The following is a 26,352-nucleotide window of genomic DNA, read 5'->3' as shown; positions in this document are numbered from 1 at the left end:
TCAAACGTAATAGGAACAATTATAACCAAATCTTCAGAATTAGTGCTTTTAAACCTATTCCATGGACAGTATAGATTTCTATCACATAAGAAACTGGTGGGATATCTTTTAATAGCAGCATGAGTGCTTATTGCCAGATATTGGAAAGAGATACAAGGAATTTCAATAGCTAAATGGTATAACAAGATATGGGAAGTAGTGTTAATAAGAAAATTGATTCAAAAGTTATGCATACCAAAAGGACAAAAGAAAATAGATACTTTTGCTGCCGAGTGGTGGACTTTTATTGAATATATGAATAAAGATAGTACTACACATTCAGTCCCAAAAGCCTTTAGTAATATTTGGTTTATGTAAGGCATATAAACCTCCTTTACATATGTTTATATTTATTTTAATACTTGTAATACCCCCCTAAGACTCCTACTTATTTTTTGTGAGTATGTATAAGATTCCCTATGTTGTCTGAATTATTGTGGATTTTTTCCTTTCCTTCCCCCCAACCTTTTCCTCTTTTTTCTTTTCCTTCTTTTTTTCTGTTTATTAGTCTTATTTTATATGATGGATTTTGTTGACTATTGTTCATGGTGTTTTATGTATATTGTCAAAAATAAATAACATTTAAAAAAAAAAGAAGAGAAGTGTGAATACATTCCTCTTTGCCTTTATCAAATCTGTGTATATAAACATTGGTCCTGATCGAGTTAAAGTTCAAAATGACTAGTGTCCACTGAAAGCAATCAGAATTTAAGTTAGTTTTAACTTCCTCCACTGGTTTCAATAGGACTTAGTTATGACTAACTTTAGCTGGACCATGAACTACTGAAGTGAGAAGTAAATGTAGACAAGGTCCAAAAGTTGACTGCATAATCAATAGCCACCTTGAGTGCCATTTTTTTGGTTGAAAGACAGGGTAAAAACCAAACCAACTATGAACACTCAAATTGTTGAGTGTTAGTTTAAACTAACCTGACTGCCCAATTCTAAAGTTAGTACCATCTTTAAGGCCTCTTGGAATGGGAAATCATTGGTATTACATATTTATAAATAGATCTGCCAAACAATAGGTATAATCTCTTGAAAGTCAATTTAATTCAGTTCCAATCAAAATTCAACAAGTTTGGTCTTCCTAGACTAAGCACAGATTTGGGGGGAATCTTCACAACAACAGCTTTAGTTTGCTCTCCACTTTATTGCGCTTTTTACTGAAGTCATATTTGCTCCATCTGGGGACACATGGGGCTTGAAAATCTGCATTATCCCAAAGCTAGCTTGGGGCTCTGGGCAGGTCATCTGGCAGTTTACCACGAATTGTCTGGGTAGCTACTGGGTAGAATCTCATCCACATCATCACTTAGATAGCCTGTTCCCTCCCTCCCATTCTTGCTTTGTTCCATCCTTTCTGCTTTCTCTGGCCAGTGTGCGTTAGTGTCTGCCTCCCCAGCATATCCCTGACTCTCCACAATTTTCTTTTTATTATTTTCCCTCTAAAACCGCAATAGCGCAATGGCAACAGGAGTAAATGTGCAGAACCGTGTTTTCATTTAACATGGGGTGGTGTAACCATCGGGTGGAGTAGTTCCTTCCTGGGGGGCTCTGCCCTGCCTCTGTAGTTGTGTTTGTGCCTTACAAAGTACTTTAGAAGGTGTGCCTAAACTGCGATTTCACTTAGCCGCAACTGCAATTAGCACTATTCAGTGTCCCGCTGGGTGTGGTATAATTTCACTGTAGCATTATAGCGAGTACATGTATTGCTACACAAATGCGCTATTCAAATGGCTCTGAAATGCGAAATTGCAGAGTCCTGCAGTTACTACTTCAGGAACTGAGATCTGGCCGAGTATACGTATTCCTCAAGGCACTTTTACCAGTGTAAGCCTTAGCACCTGAAACCCTCTCTATTAGCTTGACCAATAGATACGCAGTAACAACTTTAAATGTCTAAGATCGATATACTTTACAGTCCATAGGCAGCTATGGTTGGTGAACCTGCCTCCTTACTTATTTCAGGTTCATGATGTAGTTCTAATGTGCTATTTCAATGTTGCGCTTTTATGACTTACTTTTTTAAAAAGTTAGAGGCTACTCAGCAGAGCACACCTACACTTTGCAGGGATGGAGTTTAGTCGTAGGCAAAGTGAAGTAAATACCATGAGGTAGCTCAGAGCTCCTGAACTGTGAAATGGCAGAAATGTTGGGGAAACACCTCTTGACCAGGGTCAGTGAGGTTGTGGCCAGGTGAAAGACACAACCCTGGGTAGGGCTATCATGCCCAAGTAAATGCATAGGGTTGGTGCACACTGTAGCAGAAGCACAGACAAGCTGAATTAAGGAAAACAATTGGACTAAAAATCGTCTTGGAAAAACTGGTTTGTTGGCACAAACCTCCGGGGTGGCTGCGGGATGGCCACGATGTCATGTGTACCGAAGAACCTACAAATACAGCAAACTTTCAGCAAAAATCCCATGGGGAGAACCACTTAGATAAACTGTATTACAGTTAGAATGACTGCTGTTTCCCACAATTTTTGCCATTTCTTTTCCAACTTTCCCAACAACTATCCCCCAAAGCAGATTGGCAGATATACAAGTTATCATAAATAGATGGTTTTAAATGGCAAACCTCCCAGAGTAACAGAAATGGTGACACAACAGAAGTTCTATGTAGAAGTTCGGTTCTTTTAAGCAATATTTAAGACACTGAACTTTCAGTGTTGGAAAATCCTGTATGGGCATGCTGTCAGGTTTAGGAATATATATTTACATATAAGGGCCAGCAATAAGAAGATGAACTGCAGCTTTCCTTTATATATACTGTCCATTTGTACTTTTCTTATGTAGCACTATGATCTGATTCTATATCCAGGTAATGCTATGCCCTCCAAGGAAAGGACCTACACAGAGAAATGCTTGTGTTTGATTTAGCTGATGAAATACACATAAGCTGCAAGGTTGCTCAGTGTTGATTTATGTCCTTGAAATGCATCACCTAAATGAACAACTGGAACTGTACCACTGCTTCTGCCAAAGCAGGTGCATCATACCTATAGCACAGGATACTACAGGATTTCATGAAGATTCAATGAACTATGTCAAAGGTTCCACCTTGTTTCACCATGCCCCTATGCCACTTTAGGTCATACTAGGCCTCTCCATGCACCAGAATACAACTAGCATGCATGAACCAGACTCTAAAGGTCTCTGCCAGGCTACGTGGTTTTATCAGACCCTCTGCTGCCACCCCCACCCATCCCAGATGACTCCTCAGGAGCAGTAAGGAGTGACCTGGATGGTCCTGCATGTGCATGAAGATATCCAGAGTTGTGCTGCTCATGGGAACTACAGATCCCACAATGCTATGTATGCACCACACATAGGTAGAAGCATCAAGAGCCGCTGTGTGGGCTGTGGTTTGCATGGCATGGACTTTGTGTGTATTTTCATGAGTGACATTTTACTATTATTTTGTCAGGATGAGGGGCCAAATGAAAGTGATTCTATGGACTGGCAGAAATGGGTCATCAGTAAGGTAGCATTGTGCATAAATACCTCAGATTATGAGAGATAATTAATAATTTCCGGTTATCTTCTAAAGGAAGGTCTTCTAAAGGAAGGTCTGACCTTGTCCAAAGCTCACTGGAACATTGCCAGATAGTGATGGAAATTTAGGAAATCTTCAGGTATGCAGGAATCCAACCTGTTCCCAATATATCCATCTGTTGAAAGCCTTGCTGGCTAGCCTTTCAATAAAATACTCCTTCTGCATTCAAAAATTACTCCTAGGGGTGGTAGAAATGAAAAGTGCAGTGGTGTTGCTACTAATGCCTGGGGCTGTGGCATGTTGAGATTTTGCTAAAGCAGCAGAACAGAGACATATCTGAAAGCTTGTAAAGTAGAGCATTATATAAAAGCCTTTTAAACTCTTATTCTGCCAAATTAAATTATGTATATATTCTTCCACTGTGAAGTTTTAAACAAACTGCAGTAGCATAAGAATTTTCTTGCTGAATAGACCAAGGTCCATTTAGGTCAGAATGTTATTTCTAGTAGTGGCCAGCCATATACCTTGAAAGCTTGTAAACAGGTTGTGGACATGCACGAATAGCTCCCAGCATCTATCAGTTGTCTACCTGAATTCGGACAACATGTGATGGGCCCTGGCTGAACCAGCCACCCTTCATGCTGTTGCAGTCATTACATCAGAGATCTTGCTCTAATTTCTGCTGTCTATAAAATGAATTTGTTTAATCTCTTTTTAAAAATCCATCCTAGCTGGTGGCTCACATGACATTGATTGATTGACTGATTTGATTTGTACCCCACCTTTCTACCAAAAAATGGCACTCAAGGAGGCTTACTTTTATTTGCACTCCATCATTTCCACTATAAGGCACCCAAGGCAGTTTACAAAAAGTTCCCATGATGCCATGCCACCCTGAATACACCACACGCAAGTGGCATGGCATAGTTGTGTGCATTCATGTGCGCCATTTTAATATTTTCAGATGAGAGGAGGGGCAAAATGCAAGCAACACTGATGATCCATTTCTGCCAGTCCACAGAATGTTAGTGCTGTGCTTAGCACTGTGTATAGAAATAACTATAATTTCCTACTGTCAATCAGATTAATTAAGTTCTGTTATTATGAGAGAGGGAGAGAATGCTGCGTGAAATGTCTTTTCACACATTCATAATTTTGTAAACCTTTAGCACATTCCTCCCCTGCATTGCCCACTTCCAGGTAAACTAAAACACTTCAGCCTCCTTAGCATTTACTTGGAGTGAAGTTTCTCTACCCTGTGATCATTTTACTAGCCCTTTTTGGTACTTTTTCCCAGTTCATTTTTGTTGCTCACTTTTGAACCTTTTCTAGCTTATTTTACTTGCTCTTTTTGGTACCTTTTCCAGCAATTCTCTAATCTGTTACAGATGAGATGATAAGATCTGTAGACAATATTCAAAACTCCCATATTTGCTTTTGATGCAAATAACTAGTTCCTGTAATAGCTTGGGTTTAAAGGAATGCTGCATGAGAAGGTCAAACCAGCCAGGGACACATGTCTTAAGTATTTACTCACCAGCTTGTTCCAGAGCAATCATGGTTGCCTGTTCAATCAAGTCTCGCTCAATGAAGCTCCTAAAGTCTTCACTGTAAACACTAAGATCGGGGAGCTGGAATGTATAGATGGGCATCTCCAGTGGGAAATGTTCATTGTTGCATTCATTGGCTACGTGGGATCGAGCAAGAGAGACTATAGCTGAGCTGGCATGGGAAATTCCTCTAGAGAGTCTCTTTTCTATGCAGAAGAAAGGAAAAGATAGTCAAACTTAGACTAACAGTTCAATCCTAAACATGTTTACACAGACATAAAACCCACAGGGCTTGGTCCCTATTAAGTGTGCTTAGTTTAGTTAAGTGTGCAATCTTTGGGTATGTTCTCAATATACCTTACATCTGTGGAGACAATTATGTCTTTTCTCATTGGTTCTACATTCTTGCCCCAAATACAAGAGGAACTGAGATTGCCCTCTGATTATGAGTTTATGATGGATTACAGAGAGTACACTACATATTCCACAACTCTAGTCAGGAATACATAGCACTAGGAAACCAGAAACCATGCTTATAAACTATTGCACTAACACATTAAAAAAGGCAAATAAAATGCTGAATGATTTGGGGGGTTAAGTACTTTGCAAGGATCCACATTACCCCAATATTCTTCTCAAAGGGACAACAATAAAGATACAGCAGTCATTGCAAGGAAATTGTGCATACAGCTTTCCTCCACTTCCTACCCTGTAAAAGCTGGTAGAACAAGAGTGGGAAGAATGGAGAATCTCAATGTCAATATGGGTAAGTTCTACTTTATCTTGCAAAGGAGTGAGTTAAATGTCTAGTTTGGTCCAGAATCAGAGGGCAGATTACATAAACTCTCTCTAACCTGGTAATTGTCATCTGAATGGGGGTGGGGGGGAATAAATTAAGCTAACGGGCTGTTAAATAAAGGCAAAATTAGATATGAGAGTGTATTGCCCTGGCTGTAGGCTTTGAACTCTTAGTTTAGAGGTGCCAAGATAGTGATAAATCAGACCCACATTTACTTACAAGGAGTAGTTTATTGAGTAACTTACAGCACACAGGCGTACCCAATGGTTGGATCAGACAGCTTCTCTGAACTCAGGGCTATGGGGTACAATGGGTTTTATACCATACATATTAGCAGTACGGCAGCATGGCAGCAGCAACCACCCCCTAGCGTTCATTCCCACCATAGACTAGCTGGGCTTGGTTCCCAGCACAGCCACCTGCAGTTTTAAGACAAACAAACTTTGCTTCCCAGGCACATCTTGATTCACTCATTAGCATGGAATGTGCTAGGCTGCGCTATCGGTCCTTTGACTCATCTTCACATGCTCAGAGGCTTACTAGCAAGGAAACTGCACCCATAATGAACTTAAGCAAGACATTATGGGTCTCTAGGCCCCTCTAGCACTACAGGTGACTTGGTTACGCTCCTGGGGCCAATACATTCCACCCCCAGATTATCAAAGGATGATAGCAGTCTACACGTTACAATCCCTTCTTACCCAGTGGGTCGGATTTTCTTTGCCCTGCCATTTGATCACTAGGGGATTGAATCTACTTACATGTATACTTTAAAATGTGACAGCCATATGAGCAAGCACACAAAACTATAAAGCTGCCAACACTCATAATTATCACAACCACTTGCTTCCACCACCACCCCGATTCCCTGAAACCAGTCTGAAATGGGGTCGAAGAGGGACTCCCTTTCTAAGTGCTGTATTTTCTCACTTTGCACATACAAAGCTTTTACACTGCGAGTTATGCTTGTCTTCTTTATCTCAATAGCTTCTAGTGCTTCAGCAGTGTTGTTCAATACTGTTTCTATTGCCTTTCTAAAAACATACACTTTGTACATTATTATGGCTACTCCACCCCCAGGTAATAAGCTCCAGGCATAATCAGCCGAACTGAAGATGTCTCCTTGCCATCTCATCTTTTAAGCCCTGTAATTGCCTACTGCAGGGCTCTTCAAGGTCTTCACAAACCCTTAGGGACCCCACAGCAATCCCAGGGGGCATCTTCCAATCTACCCTGGGGGCAACCACTGCCATGCTTTTCCGGGGGGTCTGGCACCTTCTCTTTTTCTTTCTCTTGGTCCTCTTCTTTTCCCTTCACTTGTTCATCTTTCTCTTTCCCTTTCTCTTTCTCCCTCTCTCTGCCTTTTCCCCTTCCCCTTCTCTTCCCCCCTGTCTCTGTCTGCCACTTTCTCCTTCTCTCTTCACACTTTCGTTGTCCCTACTTCTGTCTTTGTCCCTGTCTCGATCTTTCTCTTTTTTTTCCAATGGATTTGTTTGCCTTCTGCGTGTTAACTCTGAAGGCTCTGTCCCAGGTGGCACTAACATTAAAACATTGGGAACCACACTCAGTGTCATTCAGAGTTGCAACTGACAGTAATTACATTTGCAAATATCACATAATATTTAAGAAATCATAAAATGCACACAGCAAACTTTCACTGAAATCTAACACTATTGACTGGAAAACATTTCTTGCATGGTGAGGCATGATGGAGCAGATCTAGCAATCATACTGCTCCTCCAGGCTGAATGGTCAGGGCCCATCAAGATCAAGGGAAGGGCATATTCATACATGCAAAGAGTTCTAGGCCACCACTTTTGCATCAGAAACTCCACGCTGCATGAGTTCTGGCAGAGGGAAGTCCAAAAGTCATAGATCAAACTCAGCCTGCTGTACACTGAACTGACTATAAACAAAGACACACAATCCACAGCAACAAGAGTTCAAGGCTATGAAAAGCCTCACAGTACTTTCCATGGCAAGTCTTTAAGAATTTAAAGTTCCAGTCTATGTGCAGAGTACCTCTCAAAAGCCCAGACGATGATGGATCCAAACAGAGGAGGCTTCGGGCAATAAAGACGAGATGTTTCCAGCAAAGGCTCCCTGCCTCTGCATCAGCTCAAAGGGGAAGGTGTGACTGTACTAGGGATGTTGGAGAACTTCTCCACGAATCTCCGGGAGGCTGAATACCAACGCATTCAGCCTCCCGAAATTGGTGGGGAAATTCTCCGCCCCCTCGCCCCCCCCCCCCAAGATGGGACTTACCTCTGTCGAATGTCCCTCTCGGCGGCGGGTCCCGGGGGCGTTGCGGCGGCCGGTCTTCTGACCGGCCACCGCGGCCGCCATTTCCCAGTGAAGTAAAAAAACAAAACAAAACGTGATAGGCTATGTAACGATTTACGTAGCCTATCACGGCTAGATTTTCCAAGTCAGCCATGATAGGCTACGTAAAGATTTACGTAGCCTATCACGGCTGACTTTGAAAATCTAGCCGTGATAGGCTACGTAAATCGTTACATAGCCTATCACGTGTTTTTTTTTTTTTACAATTTACTTTTTTATTTCGCGGCTGGTGGGACGGGGCGCTCCCCCCCAGCCAGAATTTCGGCGGGGAGGGATGGGGCGCCTCCCCCCCAGCCTGAATTTCAGCCAGGAGGGGCGGGGCGCCTCCCCCCCAGCCTGAATTTCGGGGGGGAGAAACGGAGCGCCTCCCCCCCCACCGAAAACAGCTGCGGGACCAGGTAAGGGACTTTCGTCCATCCTTAGACTGTACACCCCTTCCAGATCCCTTGAAAGACAAGGGCTGTCGGCCTTTCAGTGAGGCTCCTTCCAAATGAGGCATCACTGCTCAGCCCTCCAGCAATGACATTTCAACCTGGGCAACCTTTCTGCAAATCTCACATCACCTCTGTCAGATTCTCACAGACAGCTTCCAGCCTCCCTGCCCACCAAGGCTAGACTAGTGGTGGACAGGGAGTTGGGTGACTCCCCCTGACTCTGCTCCGAGCACAATGACAGAGATAAGCTCGCACAGACTCTGACATTCTAATAACTGAATAGGCCTAAACTCTTTTTTATTTTTTTATTAAATTTATTAATCGCCCTTCTGGCTGGTCACCCAGCCACTCTGGGCAATGTACAGCATATAATAAAACAGTTTAAAACAATAAAATTCTACAATAAAAACATTTTCTAAAATACCCTAGCCCACCCCAAATGCCTGCCTGAACAACTACGTTTTTAAGGCACAGTGGAAGCTCATTAAAGAGGAGGCATGGCGGAGTTCCCTAGGGAGGGAGTTCCACAGAGTGGGGGCCACCACAGAAAAAGGCCCTCTCCCTCGTCCCCACCAGTCTAGCTGTCCTGGCTGATGGGACAGAGAGAAGGCCATCCAATGCCGATCTTGTTAAGCGGCCTGTCTGATGTTGCTGGAGGCGCTCCTTAAGATAGGCCGGGCTAGAACCATATAGGGTTTTAAAGGTCAAAACCAACACCTTGAATTTGGCCTGGAAAACAACTGGTAACCAGTGCAACTCCTTCAGCACTGGAGTGATGTGATCTTGCCAGCGGCTGCCTTTAATCAGGCGAGCCGCCGCGTTCTGTACCAGCTGCAGTTTCTGAACCGTCTTCAAGGGTAACCCCATGTAGAGCGCATTACAGTAGTCTAAACGAGAGGAGACCAGGGCATGTACTACTGATGGGAGCAGATGATCGGGAAGGTAGGGGCGCAGCTGCCATATCAGGTGGAGTTGATACAGCGCTGTCCGGCTCACAGCTGACACCTGAGCCTCCATGGACAGCTGGGAGTCCAAAATGACCCCCAGGCTGCGGACCTGGTCTTTCAAGGGTAGCCGTACCCCATTCAACACCAGGTCAACATCCCCCAGCCTCCTTTTGTCTCCCACCAAAAGTACCTCGGTCTTGTCAGGGTTCAGCTTCAGCTTATTCCTCCCCATCCAGCCACTCACCGTCTCCAGACATTTGGACAGGGATTGGATTCTATGGCCAACCTTGGTGAAGATTTGAACAAGAGGTAGAGCTGCGTGTCATCCACATATTGATGACACCGCACCCCAAACCTCCTGATGATAGCCCCCAGCGGCTTCACATAGATGTTAAATAGCATCGGGGAGAGGATGGAACCCTGTGGAACTCCAAAAGTGAGTGGCCATGGGTCCGAAACCTCCTCTCCCAGTGCTACCCTCTGGTACCTGCTGGAGAGGAAGGACCGGAACCACCGCAATACAGAGTCTCCGATGCCCAACCCCTCCAGGCGGTCCAGGAGGATACCGTGGTCAACGGTATCAAAAGCCACTGAGAGGTCGAGGAGAACAAGAAAGGAGCATTCACCCCTATCCAGAGCCCTCCTCATATCATCCACCAAGGCCGTTTCTGTCCCATGCCCAAGCCTGAAGCCCGACTGAAATGGGTCTAGATAATCGGTTTCTTCCAAGTGTGCCTTCAACTGCATCGCCACTACCTGCTCAATCACCTTGCCCAAAAATGGCAGATTTGAGACTGGGTGAAAGTTGTTCAGAACTTGGGGATCCAAGGAGGGCTTCTTTAAGAGCGGTCTTATCACTGCCTCCTTGGGGGCTGATGACATCACTCCCTCCTCAAGGGAGGCATTCACCACCGCCCTGATCCCCTCACTCAGTCTCTCTCTGCAGCCCATAATGAGCCAAGATGGGCAACGATCAAGTAAGCAGGTGGTCGGCCTTACAGATGAAAGCACCTTGTCCACTTCATCAGAAGAAAGAAGCTGGAACCGATCCCACAAAACCGGTTTGCCACAGGCCACCTCTTGCTCGCTAACTGTATCCACAGTGTGCAGAGTAACACACCTAATCTGATCAATTTTATCTGCAAAGTGCCTTGCCAAGGCCTCACAGGAGGCCTTAGAATGCTCCAGCGGTTCCAGAGCCACAGGACCGACCAGGCTCCGGACCACTTGGAACAGCCTCCTGGGACAGCACTCTGCAGACACGATAGAGGCAGCATAATATTCCTTTTTTGCCGCCTTCACCGCCACGTGATAGGCTGAAGATACAGCTCTAGCCCGTGTCTGATCGTCTTTGGAGCGAGACTTCCTCCACCAGCGCTCTACCTGTCTCACCTCCTGTTTCAGAGCTCGTAACTGCGGATTGAACCATGGTGCAGTCCGAGCCCTGTTCAGGGGGAGAGGGCGTTTCAGAGCCACCTGATCTAATGCCCCAGTGATTGTGGCATTCCAGCCACCCATCAGGGTCATGACCGAGTGGCCATTGGTGTGCCCCAGAGAATCCCCAAGCGTGTTCAGGAATCCATTCGGATCCATAAGACGCCTGGGGCGGACCATTTTAATGGGTCCTCCACCCCTGCAGAGGGGTTGCGGAACCGAGAAGTCTAATGTCACCAGATAGCGATCTGACCATGACAAGGGGGTGGTGGATATACCCCTGACTTCCAGATCACTCCCCACTTCTCCAGAAACAAACACAAGGTCTAGTGCATGACTGGCTACATGAGTGAGCCCAGTTAGAATATGGTGCAGCTCCCAGGAAGCCATGGTCTCCATGAAGTCCCGAGGTGCTCCTGTGAGGATGGCCTCCGAATGTACATTGAAGTCCCCCAACACAAATAAGTTAGGGGACTCTACATGCACATCAGAGACCACCTCAAGCACCTCCGCCAGGGAGTCAGTCGTGCAGCAGGGTGGACGGTACACAAGCAGAATCTCCAGACTGCCCTTCGGGCCCAACCTCCAGTACATGGACTCAACAACCTTGGTCTCCTGGAGAGGGGGTCTGTTGAAGACCAAGGACTCTTGGTAGATAACAGCCACTCCCCCTCCCTGATCCCCAGCCCTCGGCTGCTGTGCATACGAAAATCCGGCTGGACACATGGCTGCAAGGGTTGGAGCAGCAGGTCTCCGTAATACATGCCAGGTCTGCACCCTCAGCCAGGATCATGTCATGGATGAGGGAGGTTTTAGACTACTTCTAATCAAATCATGGCTATAACTCACAAGGCCTCACTGCATTACTGATACTGGGCCTTGATATTATCTTCGCTCTCATAACACTCTTCATTCTAAAAACTTACTCCCCTCCCCCCACACTGTCTCAGCTTGGTTGCTCAGAGACTGGCGAGGGGAAGCGACTGTCTAAACTAGGGAGCTTGCAAAAACATCGCCAGTGCTTCTGAGCATTCAATGGGTCTACTTTGAAATAGTTCAGATTGACATTTCCAACACATTAAAGACAACAAAACTATCTCTTTTGCAAGGAGAAAAGGAGAGCTGGGGCTATCTATCACTAGACAAGCTAGCCAGGGGTTCACAACATGACACACACACCCTTATTCTTTTCCCTCAACCTGGCACACAGAAACAAAGTGCCAGAACTCAGGATGTTGCAAGGAGATGGGGGTCGCCTTATACTTGCATTCTTTATGCCGCCATCAATCTTCCTCGGGAGGCGGCAAGGTGATTTGCAGGTCTGCACAGTTTGTATTTGTAAATCCCAAGTTCGAAAAAAGACACGATGAGGTAAACGGCAACCAAATCTTTGCCTTGTCAGGGGCGACAAATGACTCATGCCAGCTTTTTTAAGCTGGGGTCTCAAACAGGAAAGCAGTCTTAGTTTGCAGTTGTAACACCACTTACAGAGCCAGCCAGCAAGCTATACAGTTCTCAGTGTTTTTGAAGACAGCTACTGTGATATCTTCTTTTCCTCTCAATCAGGTTGGGTCTCCCAGCTTACACAATTTGTTGCAGCTTGCAGGAGCATAGTAGTAACGTTCTGGCTTGCCCAGGAACATGCTGACCGGTTTCTCGATCTCTTCAGTGCACATGCTCAGGCAGTCCAACGCTGGACACTCAAATCAGTGAGATTTCTTTATTGCAGGGAATCCCACGGCAAAAGCTTAATGGTTACACTCTTCAGAAATCATATAGCTGATGGTCAGTAGCTACAGGTTCTATGAAATTCTAGAACAGTTCAAAACTAAACACTATTACCTTGACAGAGATCTTCAACGTGGTCTCTGTGCTTCATTCTGCCTTGGGACTGTCCTCTGGCATGGTTTCCATTCTAAGAGGGGTCTAGCCTGTGCTCTGGGGGCATTGATTCTTCACCTTCACTCCATTCCTCGTCTTCATTTTCTGGGTCTTCATCTTCAGTTTCCACTTTTTAGGGATTTCATCCCAATCAGGCAGGGTGATGATGTTGCACACCTTGGCACTCCGTGGGCAATTCTTCTGAGCTCGGCATATCAGCTTAACGGCTACTTTTTCAGCCTCACGCTCCCACACCTCATTAGAGGCCAGGCTGTCTTGCAACATTTCTCTAATTAACAGCCTCAGATCTTGTTCGTTCTTGAGCTTTTCTGCTCTCTCTCTCCATTACAACTCTTTCTGCCCGACAGTTTGCATTGTTGTCGGCACAAGCCATGCCAGAGTTCCTGCACCCCGCTTCTCTTTAGCTGACTGCTTTTCCAGCTGCAGAGATTCCAACGCAGTTTCCAGACCCACTGGTGTGCAGTTCTTCACGGCCTCTGGGCATGCTCTCGGTCTGCTCAGGACCACCGGGAGTTGGTTTAACACGCTGACCACCGCATTCTCCTTCCCTTGGAATCTGAACATAGCAGTATTCTTGGCACCCTGCTCACTGCACCAATTGTGTTGCCCTGGCCGTAGGCTTTGAATTCTTAGTTTAGAGGTGCCAAGATAGTGATAAATCAGACCCAGGTTTACTTACAAGGAGTAGTTTATTGAGTAACTTACAGCACACAGGCGTACCCAATGGTTGGATCAGACAGCTTCTCTGAACTCAGGGCTATGGGGTACAATGGGTTTTATACCATACATATTAGCAGTACGGCAGCATGGCAGCAGCAACCACCCCCTAACGTTCATTCCCACCACAGACTAGCTGGGCTTGGTTCCCAGCACAGCCACCTGCAGTTTTAAGACAAACAAACTTTGCTTCCCAGGCACATCTTGATTCACTCATTAGCATGGAATGTGCTAGGCCGTGCTATCGGCCCTTTGACTCATCTTCACATGCTCAGTGGCTTACTAGCAAGGAAATTGCGCCCATAATGAACTTAAGCAAGGTGTTATGGATCTCTAGGCCCCTCTAACACCACAGGTGACTTGGGTACGCTCCTGGGGCCAATACAGAGAGAAAACTTTAAAATATGGAATTAATTATAAGCAGAGTTGTACATGTGCGAATTCTGTGATATGTGTCTATTATGCAAATCAAACGAATATGTACATATTTCTTTTGCTCTGTTTGGATTTTTTCCTCTTTCACTAAGCAGAGGGAGATCTGCACAACCATTGAGCCTCCCCCAGCCCACACATTCGCAAGCCAAGCACACAATCTATCATTCATATTTTTGCCAAAATTGACTATTTCTAATACAGAATCTACAAATACAGTGGCTGTAAAGGACCTTCAGAAAGTAATCAACCCCAGCCGCCTGTCCTGTCAGGAAGGATCAAACACAGCCCACCCCCAAATAGGGTAACCCACAGAATTTAGATTACAGAATGCCACAAGCAGGAAGAGGGAACCAATATGGTGCACTACACCATTGTACCTATAGAACTGATAGCTCTACATGACTCAAACAAATAAGCTGAGGCACATCATAGGAAATGGCAACATACATGGTCCATATCTCAGAGTTTCTGCTCTACTTTCTGCTGCCCACAAAACTGCCTATAGCTCCCTATCAGAGCTCACAGCACTTTACCTTGAGCAATTTCATCCTGTCTCTGGAGAGAAGAGCGCTCACTCTTGTTCACCTGTTGGGAAGGCTCTCTTTCCTGCTGCTGCTTGGGATACTTCCCTTCATTGAACACTTGAGGCAGGTTGGCTGTATGAACCTGTCTAAGCTGCTCATAATCACTCAGAGCAGCAGTCAAATCCCAGTTTTTGCCTAAAAACAGACCAAAGGAAAATAGTTAACAACCTTCAAATGCATGCTTCTGGATATAGAGGTGATTGGTGTTTATGAGTATGAAGCAATGGATGACAATTGTTTTGGATTAACTAATCTGGAATAAAATGTGTCACGATGTGTCTACACACCAAAAATAGTACCTGCTTATGGAGGTTCAGCCAATATTTTTCCTGTTAAGGAAACCTATCATGACAAAACATAAGAACCCCTGTTCTAAACAGCCACTTTTGGAGAACCACACAGATACGGAAGCCCTGTCTTTACAGATGTCAACTGCAGAAGATCTTAATTTAGGGTGCAGTCCTATGATATTGCTGCCTGTTAGACGGAAGCCTCTGAGCTTGGAAACTTCCAAAAATCACATGCCCTTTTGGGTGGTTGCTGGTAGGCAGGAGGAATGACGGAGGCAATTTCACCTTCCAGTCCTCCTCAAAAACAAAACATTCAGATGGGCCTCTGAGCCTGTCTAGATACCTTAGCCTTAATGCGTGGGGATGGGTGATGGAGAAGATCCTGAGGATCCTTGCCTCTCCTCTTCCCTCCCTGGCCACCAGAAAGCCCTGTTTATGGCCTCTTTGAACTGCTCTGAGGTCACTTTTCTGACCTCAGAAGGCAGGCACGGCAGTGCTTTCTGCGGCAGGAGAATAGGGTGATCTCAGATTCCCTCTTCTGAGATCATAGGAGTGTCTATGGCCTCAGGAGGGGGAATCTGAAATATCCTATGGTCCATGGGACACTCTCCCAGGGTCCACAGGATTGCTCTGTTAGTGAGACCGTGAACTCAGATAGCTGTTACTATTACATACTAAGGTTGGACATTTGACTACTACTAAAAAAAAGTACTTGGTCAATATAGCAGGTCAAATATTGATCACAGTTTGTCAAGCAGTCAGTTCTACCTTTACTATCTAGTAGCGCCTTTTTTTACGATTCCTTTAAAAAACAACAATACCCAAATACACAGGCTACTATCTACACAAAGGAAGTACACAGCAGTTCATGGATTCATAAAATATTTGAACATGATCAAACGATAGTACATTGTCAATCTTTGTCAATTGATAAATCAATTGATCAGCATTCCAACTGTAACTATGAAGAAGGTTTAATTTAAGAAAAACACATTTTTATTATATACATATGCACAAGCAGAATGCCTTCCAAAGGATGTGAAATAAAACAAAGAGGGCCTGACATAATTTGGAATGCTGTATATTTAACTTTAATTTCTTTCATCAACTTAAATATCTTGCCCTCAATTATAATTGTTTAGCTGGTTTATTGCCTTCAAACTGTTTTATTCTAATGTGAAAATAGCTTAATTCATACGCTCAAGTTAAACTTTACACATGCAGTCACATCAGCCCTTTATCATTCTTCTATGTACTGATAATAAAAAGGCAACAGTAAAATATTAATTATAATATCATCCCCTCTTAATTGTTCAAATGTAAATCAGACTTCTGTTCTCCACAATATTTTGACCAAATCTATTTTGAACATACACAACCCATTCTATTGTGAGGGCAGAATACAACTAAAAGGTGCTCTGCACTTTAATTAGCAAATGCTAAAACTGCTGCAGCTAAATGTCTGTTATCAAGTGATTAAAACGAAGAAGAGGATGAGATAATTAAAAGCAGTTGTTTCCATAAAGCACACAACAAGCAAGCCAAATCAATCCAAAAGTTTTTATTTTCTAATTCAAATAAGTAGTTTTTCTAAGACAAGTGGGCACATTTTAAGACACTAGAAGCTTGATTAGGAGAAGGAAAGAGGAGGAAAAAAGCCAGATATAAGTGGCATCAGAACCTTGCACAACTTTGAGAGTTGGAACTTCATTCCAAGAAGACACATCAAACAATCTGACCACTAGGTAACACCATAGGATTTGGCCCTCAGTGTAGTATATATGCTAAATGAATCCCCACTCTTGATAATTTCCCATCTCTGGGTCATCCTTCACAGTTAATTATTAAATTGCTATTTTGTTATTCTTTTACAATAAAATTCAGTTTCTTGAAAAGTTCTGATTTCGTCTCTGTTGCTCCCCAAGTACCTTATGAGGGAACTCTGCTACCTTGACTAAACAACCGAAGGTTATATTTTGCTCCTTTATATTTGGTGCTAGTTTCTGGGCCAGCTCTACCACAAACAGCAGCCTGTTCTTTGGCAAAATACAGCCAAGGTCATAATGGGAATTGGCTCCCGTAGCACATTTGAGCTAAATCCCCCTCCCCAGTCATTCATGTTCTGAAAGGTCTTTTTTGTAATATCTGTACATTCCACTAATACTCGTGGACACATTACTAGAATAACTGCTTTGTTATTAGGCAGACATGTTGCTTGCTCGCTTTGTTCTGCACCAACATACACAGAGACAGCGGAACCCACCCAGATGCTTGCTGTGGACGATGCACAACAGTCCTCCTCTCCTAATTTAAGAAGATAACATTTAACATTTATAAGAACAACTTTGTAATATCTCACTTGTTAACTGATCTGTTAGTTCAATTATAGGTTTAGCCTGTCAAATGGTTTCATCACATGAACAGGATAATGGCTTTCAGGTCCTGGAGTAGAGTCAGGAGATGTTTCAGATGATGGTGTTGGAGATGCACTGGATGGCAGTTCTGGATCCTGTCCAGTTGTGACAGGTACTGATGGTCATGCCGTTTGTGCCAGTTCACTGATTAGATATATCAAATTCAGTGCAGGTAGTGCTGAAAAGCTCTGTGAGGAAAATAATTCTAATATCTGTAGTTCTCTAAGTGAAGAGCGTTCCTGGTGCACGTTGAGAATATCGTAGGTCAGGCTTTAACAGATCCAACTGGGCTCTGAGATTGTGTCCCAGAAGCAACCTGGAAGGTGTCTGGTTGCACAGAATTCCTGTATGGCAACAGATAATTAGCAAGTTTAACAGATAAGTAGCCTGGCTACTTTTCTGCAGTTCCCAAAGCATGTCTCATGATTTGGATAAAGTATTCTGCCAATCCATTAGTTGCTGGGTGAAATGGTGTAGATGTCATGTGCTTGATGCCAGTTTATTTCAGAAAAGTTTGGGATTCTGCTGAAACAAATTGAGGGCCATTGTCCATTACCACTTGTACAGGCAAACTTTTTCAGGCAAAAAGGTTTCTGAGACTATCTTTCGTGCTTGTGGATGGCATGCAGAATACCTCTGGCTATTTGGAATATCCATCCATCACTGCTCAAAGAATGTGCCTGTAAAATCCAGGTAAATGCATCTCTAGAAACAGTTGGTCAATTTCACAAATGAAGTGGTGCCTCTCCAGTCAGTTCTTGGCTTTGTTCAATCTGTCTATCTATAGCTCGCCAGCATACTTTACCTTGACTATGCCAGTTCTTCTAAAATCCTGGCCTGCAGATTGCCCAGGATTATCTCATGACATCTCCATTATCAGAGGGCCTTGAGCAATCGTGATATCACTTCTCTGGTGAAAATAGGGGTTTAAACTCTCCACTGGCTCATTTTCCCACACTTTTAAGGTAGCTTCTATGAACAAGAGATCTTTGTCTCTCTGTCATCTCAGTACCACAGGCATGACTGGCACGATACAAATTTGTGTCATGCTCAACATCCTTATTGATTTGTCTGTCAAAATACCCCAGTGTCTTGTAGAGGATTCTGGAGTAAGTTCTAGAGAAGGGATTTCCAACGTGGTGCCCGTGGGAGCCATGGCACCTGTGGACACCTCCAATGGTGCCCCAAAACTCTCCACTTCTTGTCCCCTTCAAAAACATTTTTAAATAAAAACCTTGGAAAACATTAGTCTTCTTTCTCTCCCTTTCTATCCTCTAGCCTTGCTCTTTCTCTACCCTTCACCCATTAGCCTTGCTATTTCCCCCTCCTTTTTAGCTCACTTTTGACGAGCCAGGTCCCCATGGCAGCCATTATATGAGCAACCACATCCTCCATGGGAGATATTTTGTAGTGGTACCAACAGCAGTTTCTCAAATTCCCGAATGTGCCCACGGGTCCAAAAAGTTTGGGGACCCCTGCTCACACTTAGTTTGCTTAGTTAGGTCACACTTAGTTTGCTTAGAGCCCCAGCCAGCTGTGTTAAACAATGGAATTTACTCTCACAAGATGTAGTGATGGCCACCAACTTGGATGGCTTTAAAAGGGGATAAGACAAGTTCATGGAGAATAAGGCTATCAATGGCTACTAGTCATGATGGCTATATATGGCTACATATTACTTCCAGTATCAAAGGCAGTATGCCTATATACACCAGCTCCTGGGGTATATAGCAGGAGCGGGAGGGTGCTGCTGCACTCATATCCTTGTGGGTTGCCCACAGGTAGCTGATTGGCCACTGTGTGAACAGAATGCTGGACTAGATAGGCTTTTGGCCTGATTCAGCATGGCTTTTCTTGTGTTCTTATGTACCTTGCAGTAATTGATCCATTGCCCTTTGCCTAACTGCAGGTGCAGATGCCATTCCAAATACCAACTGACTATACTAGAACAATCCCTTTTCAGTATTGATGGTCAGAAACTTCTTTGACTCCTCCTCTGCTTCCATCTGGAGATAAGCCTGTGCCAGATCCAGTTTCCTATATTTATTTCCTCTAGTTAACATTAAGAAAATACCCTCAACTTGAAGCAAGGAGTAATGTTTTATTTTCAGCACTGGGCTAATGGTCACCTTGAAATCGCCACAAATGCATAGCAATCCTTTTCTTCTTCTTCAAAACAGGGAAGTCAGGTTGCTTACCTGTAAATGGAGTTCTTCAAGTGGTCATCTGTGCATTTACACATATGGGCTCTGCAAGTGCATGGAGCTTCAATTCAGGAAACTTCTATAGCTGAGGAAAAATTGGTGGGAACCCTTCCCCCACCATCCACTGCGCATACTCCAGCAGGTTCCTGCTCAATCCTTCAGTTACAAGGAGACTGCCAATTGATGGAGAAGCTCCATACAGTCAGTAAAAACAAGACCTGGAGCTGACTGTGGCTCAGATCATGAGCTGCTTCTTGCAAAATTTCGTCTTAAATTGAAGAACGTCGGGAAAACCACTAAACCGTTCAGGTATGACTTAAATCATATCCCTGATGAATATACAGTGGAGGTGAGGAATAGATTTCAGGGATTAGACCTGATAGACAGAGTGCCTGAGGAACTATGGACGGAGGTCCGTAACATTGTTCAGGAGGCAGCAACGAAATCCGTCCCAAAGAAAAAGAAATGCAAGAAAGCCAAGTGGCTGTCTGATGAGGCTTTACAAGTAGCTCACGAAAGAAGGGAAGCAAAAAGCAAGGGAGAAAGGGGAAGATATACCCAACTGAATGCAGAATTCCAGAGAATAGCAAGGAGAGACAAGAAGGCCTTCTTAAATGAACAATGCAAAGAAATCGAGGAAAACAACAGAATGGGAAAGACCAGAGATCTCTTCAAGAAAATTGGAGATCTCAAGGGAACGTTTTGTGCAAAGACGGGCATGATAAAGGACAAAGAAGGCAGGGACCTAACAGAAGCAGATGAGATTAAGAATAGGTGGCAAGAATACACAGAAGAACTATATAGGAAAGATCTGAATGTCCCTGATAGCCATGATAGTGCGGTCACTGAACTTGAGCCGGACATCCTCGAGAGTGAAGTCAAGTGGGCCTTAGGAAGCATTAGTAACAACAAAGCTAGCGGAGATGACAGTATTCCAGCCGAGCTATTTAAAATCCTAAAAGATGATGCTGTTAAAGTGCTGCATTCAATATGCCAACAAATCTGGAACACTCAACAGTGGCCACAAGACTGGAAAAGGTCAGTTTACATTCCAATTCCAAAGAAGGGCAACGCCAAAGAGTGTTCAAACTACCGCACAATTGCGCTCATTTCACATGCCAGCAAGGTGATGCTCAAAATCCTACAAGCTAGGCTTCAGCAGTATGCGAACCGAGAACTACCGGAAGTACAAGCTGGGTTTAGAAGAGGCAGAGGAACTAGAGATCAAATCGCCAACATTCGCTGCATCATGGAGAAAGCAAGAGAATTCCAGAAAAACGTCTATCTCTGCTTCATTGACTACGCTAAAGCCTTTGATTGTGTGGATCACAACAAACTGTGGCAAATTCTTAAAGTGATGGGAGTACCAGACCACCTTACCTGTCTCCTGAGAAACCTGTACGAGGGTCAAGAAGCAACAGTAAGAACCAGACATGGAACAACCGATTGGTTCAAAATTGGGAAAGGAGTACGACAAGGCTGCATATTGTCACCCTGCTTATTTAACTTATATGCAGAGTACATCATGAGAAATACCGGGTTGGATGAATCAGAGGTCGGAATTAAGATTGCCGGGAGAATTATCAACAACCTCCGATATGCAGACGATACCACCCTAATGGCAGAAAGCGAAGAGGATCTCAAGAGCCTCTTGTTGAGGGTGAAAGAGGAGAGTGCAAAAGCTGGTTTGAAACTCAACATTAAAAAAACTTAAGATCATGTCATCTGGCCCTATCACTTCCTGGCATATAGAAGGGGAAGAAATGGAAGCAGTGACAGATTTTATTTTCTTGGGCTCCAAGATCACCGCAGATGGTGACTGTAGCCATGAAATTAAAAGACGCTTGCTCCTTGGGAGGAAAGCTATGGCCAACCTAGACAGCATAGTAAGAAGCAGAGACATCACCTTGCCGACAAAGGTCCGTCTAATCAAAGCTATGGTTTTCCCAGTAGTAATGTATGGCTGTGAGAGCTGGACTATAAGGAAGGCTGAGCGCTGAAGAATTGATGCTTTCGAACTGTGGTGCTGGAGAAGACTCTTACGAGTCCCCTGGACTGCAAGGAGGTCAAATCAGTCCATCCTAAAGGAAATCAACCCTGACTGCTCATTGGAAGGACAGATAATGAAGCTGAAGCTCCAATATTTTGGCCACCTAATGCGAAGAGAAAACTCCCTGGAAAAGACCCTGATGCTGGGAAAGACTGAAGGCAAAAGGAGAAGGGGAAGGCAGAGGATGAGATGGCTAGATAGCATCACGGATGCAATGAATATGAACTTGAGCACGCTCCGGGAGAGAGCGCAGGACAGGAAGGCCTGGCGTGCTATGGTCCATGGGGTCACGAAGAGTCGGACACGACTGAACGACTGAACAACAACAACAAATACCAAGGAACTTCAGTACCAACACCAAAAAATGACATTGACACCGAAGTGGGGATGGTGGGTGGGTTGTATGAATGCACAGATGACCTCTTGAAGAACTCCAGTTACAGATAAGCAACCTGACTTTCTTCTTCGTGGTCACTGTGCATCACATATATGGGCGAATAACAAGCTTACGTACCAGGAGGTGGGTCAGTATCATCATTGAAGAACCTCTTATAGCACTGTTCGACCAAAGGAGCAGTCTCTTCGAGTTTGAACTTTGAGCCAATAATATTTAACAAATGTGGAAGGGGTGGACCAGGTTGCAGCCCGACAAACATCTGCTATCAACACCCCTCTCCCAAACACCAATGATGTCACTACTGCTCTACTGCAGAGTCTAGTGCACCATCACCGGACCAGACAACTCCAAGGTCTCCAATTCATAAGCCAGTTGAATAGCTTGAACTACCCAAGCCGCTAAGCACTAGGAGGAGACCGAGAGTCCCATTTTAGATACCCTGTAACAGACAAACAAATGTTGGGATTGATGAAACAACTCCGTTCCCACTTTATAGAATACCAAAGCCCTGTGAACATACAAGGTGTGCAGAGTCTTTTCAACTGGTGTCGAGGGTGAAGAGAAAAAGGCAGGAAGAACTATATCCTGACCCAAATGAAAATGGGAAACAACTTTAGGTAAGAAAGCAATATCAGGACGAAGTACTACTTTGTCCCTATGAAAGCGTAAGTATGGAGTGTCCGCTCAAAGGGCACACAACTCTCCAGAGTGCCGGGCTGAGGTAATGACCACCAAAAACACCACTTTTAGGGAAAGAAAGTGAAGATCCATTGTAGCAAGTGGCTCAAATGGTTTTTTGGTAAGCGCATGCAGAACCACAGATTTGCTCCATGCCGGTACCAGAGGTTTCACTAGAGGGGCAAGATTTTTAACTCCTCTCAAAAACTGACGACGAGAGGATGTGAGAAAACTGAGGATCCATCATAACTTCCTTTGTAGCTTGGCCTTCCTTCCACTTCCTATATGTGTTCTTTTCTGTTTTCAGGTCATCTCTCAGCTTTTCATGAAGCCACATTGGCTTCTTCTGCTGTCTTCCACCTTTTCTTCTTGTTGGAATTGTTTGTAATTGTGTCTTGAGAATTTCCTTTTTTAAAAACTCCCCCCCCCCCATCTTGGACTTCTTTTATCATTAGAGTCACTTGCCATGGGGCCTTACTTATCATTGTTCTGAGTTTATTAAAATTGGCTTTCCTAAAATCCAGGGTACATGTTTGGCTACACTCGGCTTTTGATTCCTTCAGAAGCAAGAACTCAAGTATAACATGGTCACTTTCCCCCAGAGTTCCCGTAACTGCTACTTTATCCACTAAGTCATCTCTGTTGCTTAGGATCAAGTCAAGGATAGCCAATCCTCTAGTTCCTTCCTCCACTTTCTGTAGGAGGAAGTTATCAGCAACACAAGTCAGGAATTTTTGGAGGGGCCATGTTTTGCAGAATTTGTGTCCCAACAAATATCGGGGAAATTGAAGTCCCCCATTACTACTATATCATGCTTCCCTGAAACACTGGCAATTTGCTTTTCAAAAGTTTCACCCTCATCTTCTCCTTGATTGGGTGGCTGGTATTAGACTCCGACCACCATGTTCCTTGTATTCTTTGCTCCATTTATTTTAACCCAGATGCTCTCGATGGAGCTACCAAGCTCATCCTCCTGTATTTCTGTGCAGGTATATGTATTTTTCACATATAGCGCAACTCCACCTCGCTTTCTGTTCCTCCTGTTCTTTTTGAACAAGTTATATCCTTCAATTGCTGTATTCCGGTCATGGGAGGCATCCCACCAAATTTCAGTTACACCTGTCAAGTCATAATTTCCCTCCTGTATTAAGAGTTCAAGTTCGTTCTGTTTATTTCCCATACTCTGGGCATTAGTATATAGACATCGAAGACCATGTGTTTTATAGTCTGGCTTTCTTCCTACATGTGTCTGAAGACTATTATTGGGCGCTATTAGAGCTGTTCTCTCTGTTGTGGTGCATGAGCCTTGTTACCCCCAACTTTACATCTCCCTCCCCCATAGGATTCAGTTTAAAGCCCTCCTGATGAAGTTCTTCATGCTGTGGCCAAACACAATCTTCCCAGACCTTGTGAGGTACAACCCATCCCTTGCCAACAGTCCATCTTCCAGGAAGTATAGCCTGTGGTCCCAGAATCCAAGTCTCTTGTGCCGGCACCACCTTCATAGCCAGTCATTCACCCGGAGTATTTTTCTTTCCCTTTCTATCCCTCTTCTAACTACTGGAAGGATGGATGAGAAAACTATCTGGGCCCCAAAGTTCTTGAGTTTCCTTCCCAAAGCTTCAAAGTCTGACATGATTTCTTCATAGCTCCGCTTGGCAGTATCATTTGTTCCCACATGGATGAGAAGAAAGGGATACCTGTCAGTGGGCTTTATGAGTGTAGGCAGGCTTTCAGTCACGTCTCTAATCCATCCTCCTGGGAGACAGCGTACCTGGTGAGTCCATGGGTCTTCGCGACATACTTGGGTTTTGATCCCACTACTCTCTCTCTACTACTCCTCTTTTTCTTGTTGTAGGCCTTGGTTTTGTTGCCTCTGCTTGACTGACCTTCAGCCTCTTGCTTGCTCTCATGCAGGTTCCCCTGTAATTCTTCCTCTGCAGGCTGTCCTCCAGTCTCATCCTCAAGTACCTGGAAACGGTTCCATAGTTCCAATGTTTCCACTGGTGTAGAGTGGCTTCTAGTTCTTCTGCTCCTGTCACCCTTTTCCAAGGAGTATCCTCTACTTCATTTTTCCTCACCTCAGCATTTTCCTCTTCTGCCTCAGCTTGCTGTTGCTCTTCTAGCTTCTGTTCTTCACTTTGCTGCTGTAGTTCCACCATTCTGTCTAAGAACTCTTCATGTTCTCTTATTCCCTGGAGGGTCACCACTCGCTGCTCCAGTCCTCTTACTTTTTCTTCCGACAGCGTGATTAATTTGCACTTTTTGCACGTGTAGGCCATGTTGATCTCAGGCAAGAAAACAAACACTGCACAGACCTTGCAGGTCACCACCACTGGAGAGTCTTGTCCTTCCATAGTCTCTATTCCCTTTATGTATCTAGCTTTCTGATTGTACTGGGACAGCCTGTGCTTTGTCCTCTATTCACTGGAGGTTTGTTGTTAACCAGAGTCCCACTGGTATGGAAGCGTGTGTTACAAGAAAAAGAAACTTCGAGCAGAAATGGGGGCACACAGAATTAGCTGGGGTTGTGAACAAATCCATTGAGGGACGGCCCCAGTCCAGAAAGAGACGATCCAAAATGGAAGCCGACATCTGCCACTCATGAGGCGACTGGTACCCCCGACTTAGGGCATCTGCCAAAACACTGTCTTGTCTGGCAATGTGAAGAGCACTCAAAAAGATGCCCCGTTGAATTGCCCATTGGAAGATGTCCAGGGTGTGCTTCACAAGTCTGGAAAAGTGCATCCCACCTTGCTTTCAGATTTGCCACAAGACTGTTGTATTGTCAGTCAGGATTCATACACGTTGACCTTGAAGGCAAGGTTCGAAAGCCCGCATCGCTTTCCAAGCTGCAAGAAACTCTAGGAAATTTATGTGGCACTTCTTTTCTTTTGCCGACCAGAGTCCCTGAGTCCACAACGGACCACAGTGGGCTCCCAATCTGGAGAGAGATGTATCTGTCATCAGGATTCATGTACGCGATGGTTGGACAAAGGGCATGCCTCAGTCCAAGTTGCATGGTCCACCAAAGAAGGGACGTCAACACTTTGTCCAGGATCGTGAGTTGACAATGCCGAGCATTCGAGGTGGAATCGAAGTTTCGGAGCAACCAGTTCTGCAGTGGCTGCATCTGAAGTCTCGCCCATCGAACAACTGCAACCGTAGCTGCCATGTGACCCAGCAAAACTTGAATGGTGCGGGCGGCGATCCGTTGATGAAGAAAGGCAGTTTCTGCAAGAGTAACCAGCTGATCCTGCCGGTTTCAAGGAAGGTAAGTGTTTGCAACTGTCAAATCTAGTAGCGCTCCTATAAACTGGAGACATTGAGTAGGTTCCAGAGTTGATTGTTCTCTGTTAACATAAAGGCCCAGCACACCCAGAAGGTTCAGTACAATCCTGATGGCACGGTAAAGATCCCTTTTGGAGTCTGATACAAGGAGTCAATCGTCCAGTAAGGATAAACCTTGATTCCCTGTAGTCTCAGATATGCGCACTCAACCACCATACATTTCCTAAAACCTCTTGGGGCAGTCGCCAGACCAAAGGGCAGGACTCGAAACTGGAACATGTCGGTGCCAATGATGAAACGCAGGTACCAGTGGTGGGCGTCCGCAATCGCTATATGAAAATA

At 44.5% G+C, this 26,352-nt stretch overlaps 1 protein-coding gene and 1 pseudogene across 3 annotated transcripts in view; both read right to left on the bottom strand.

The window, feature by feature from the left end:
• OTUD7A (OTU deubiquitinase 7A) overlaps nt 1–26,352 on the bottom strand; it is a 213,649-nt gene that overhangs the window by 57,244 nt on the left and 130,053 nt on the right. For all 3 annotated transcript variants that reach the window (XM_084816691.1, XM_084816692.1, XM_084816690.1), the window contains 2 exons: nt 14,636–14,821; nt 5,079–5,297 (listed from right to left, as the gene is read on the bottom strand). In XM_084816691.1, the coding sequence (XP_084672817.1) occupies nt 5,079–5,297; nt 14,636–14,821 (405 nt within the window). The remainder of the gene's footprint in view (nt 1–5,078; nt 5,298–14,635; nt 14,822–26,352) is intronic.
• On the bottom strand, nt 17,613–25,001 carry LOC146336928 (uncharacterized; annotated as a pseudogene).

The sequence above is a fragment of the Heloderma suspectum genome, chromosome 11 (assembly GCF_057233095.1).
Source record: "Heloderma suspectum isolate Gila_16-S chromosome 11, 16-S_ref, whole genome shotgun sequence".
Lineage (NCBI taxonomy): Eukaryota > Metazoa > Chordata > Lepidosauria > Squamata > Helodermatidae > Heloderma > Heloderma suspectum.
The sequence above is the reverse complement of the archived record's forward strand: the minus strand, read 5'-3'. Positions and strand labels throughout refer to the sequence as shown.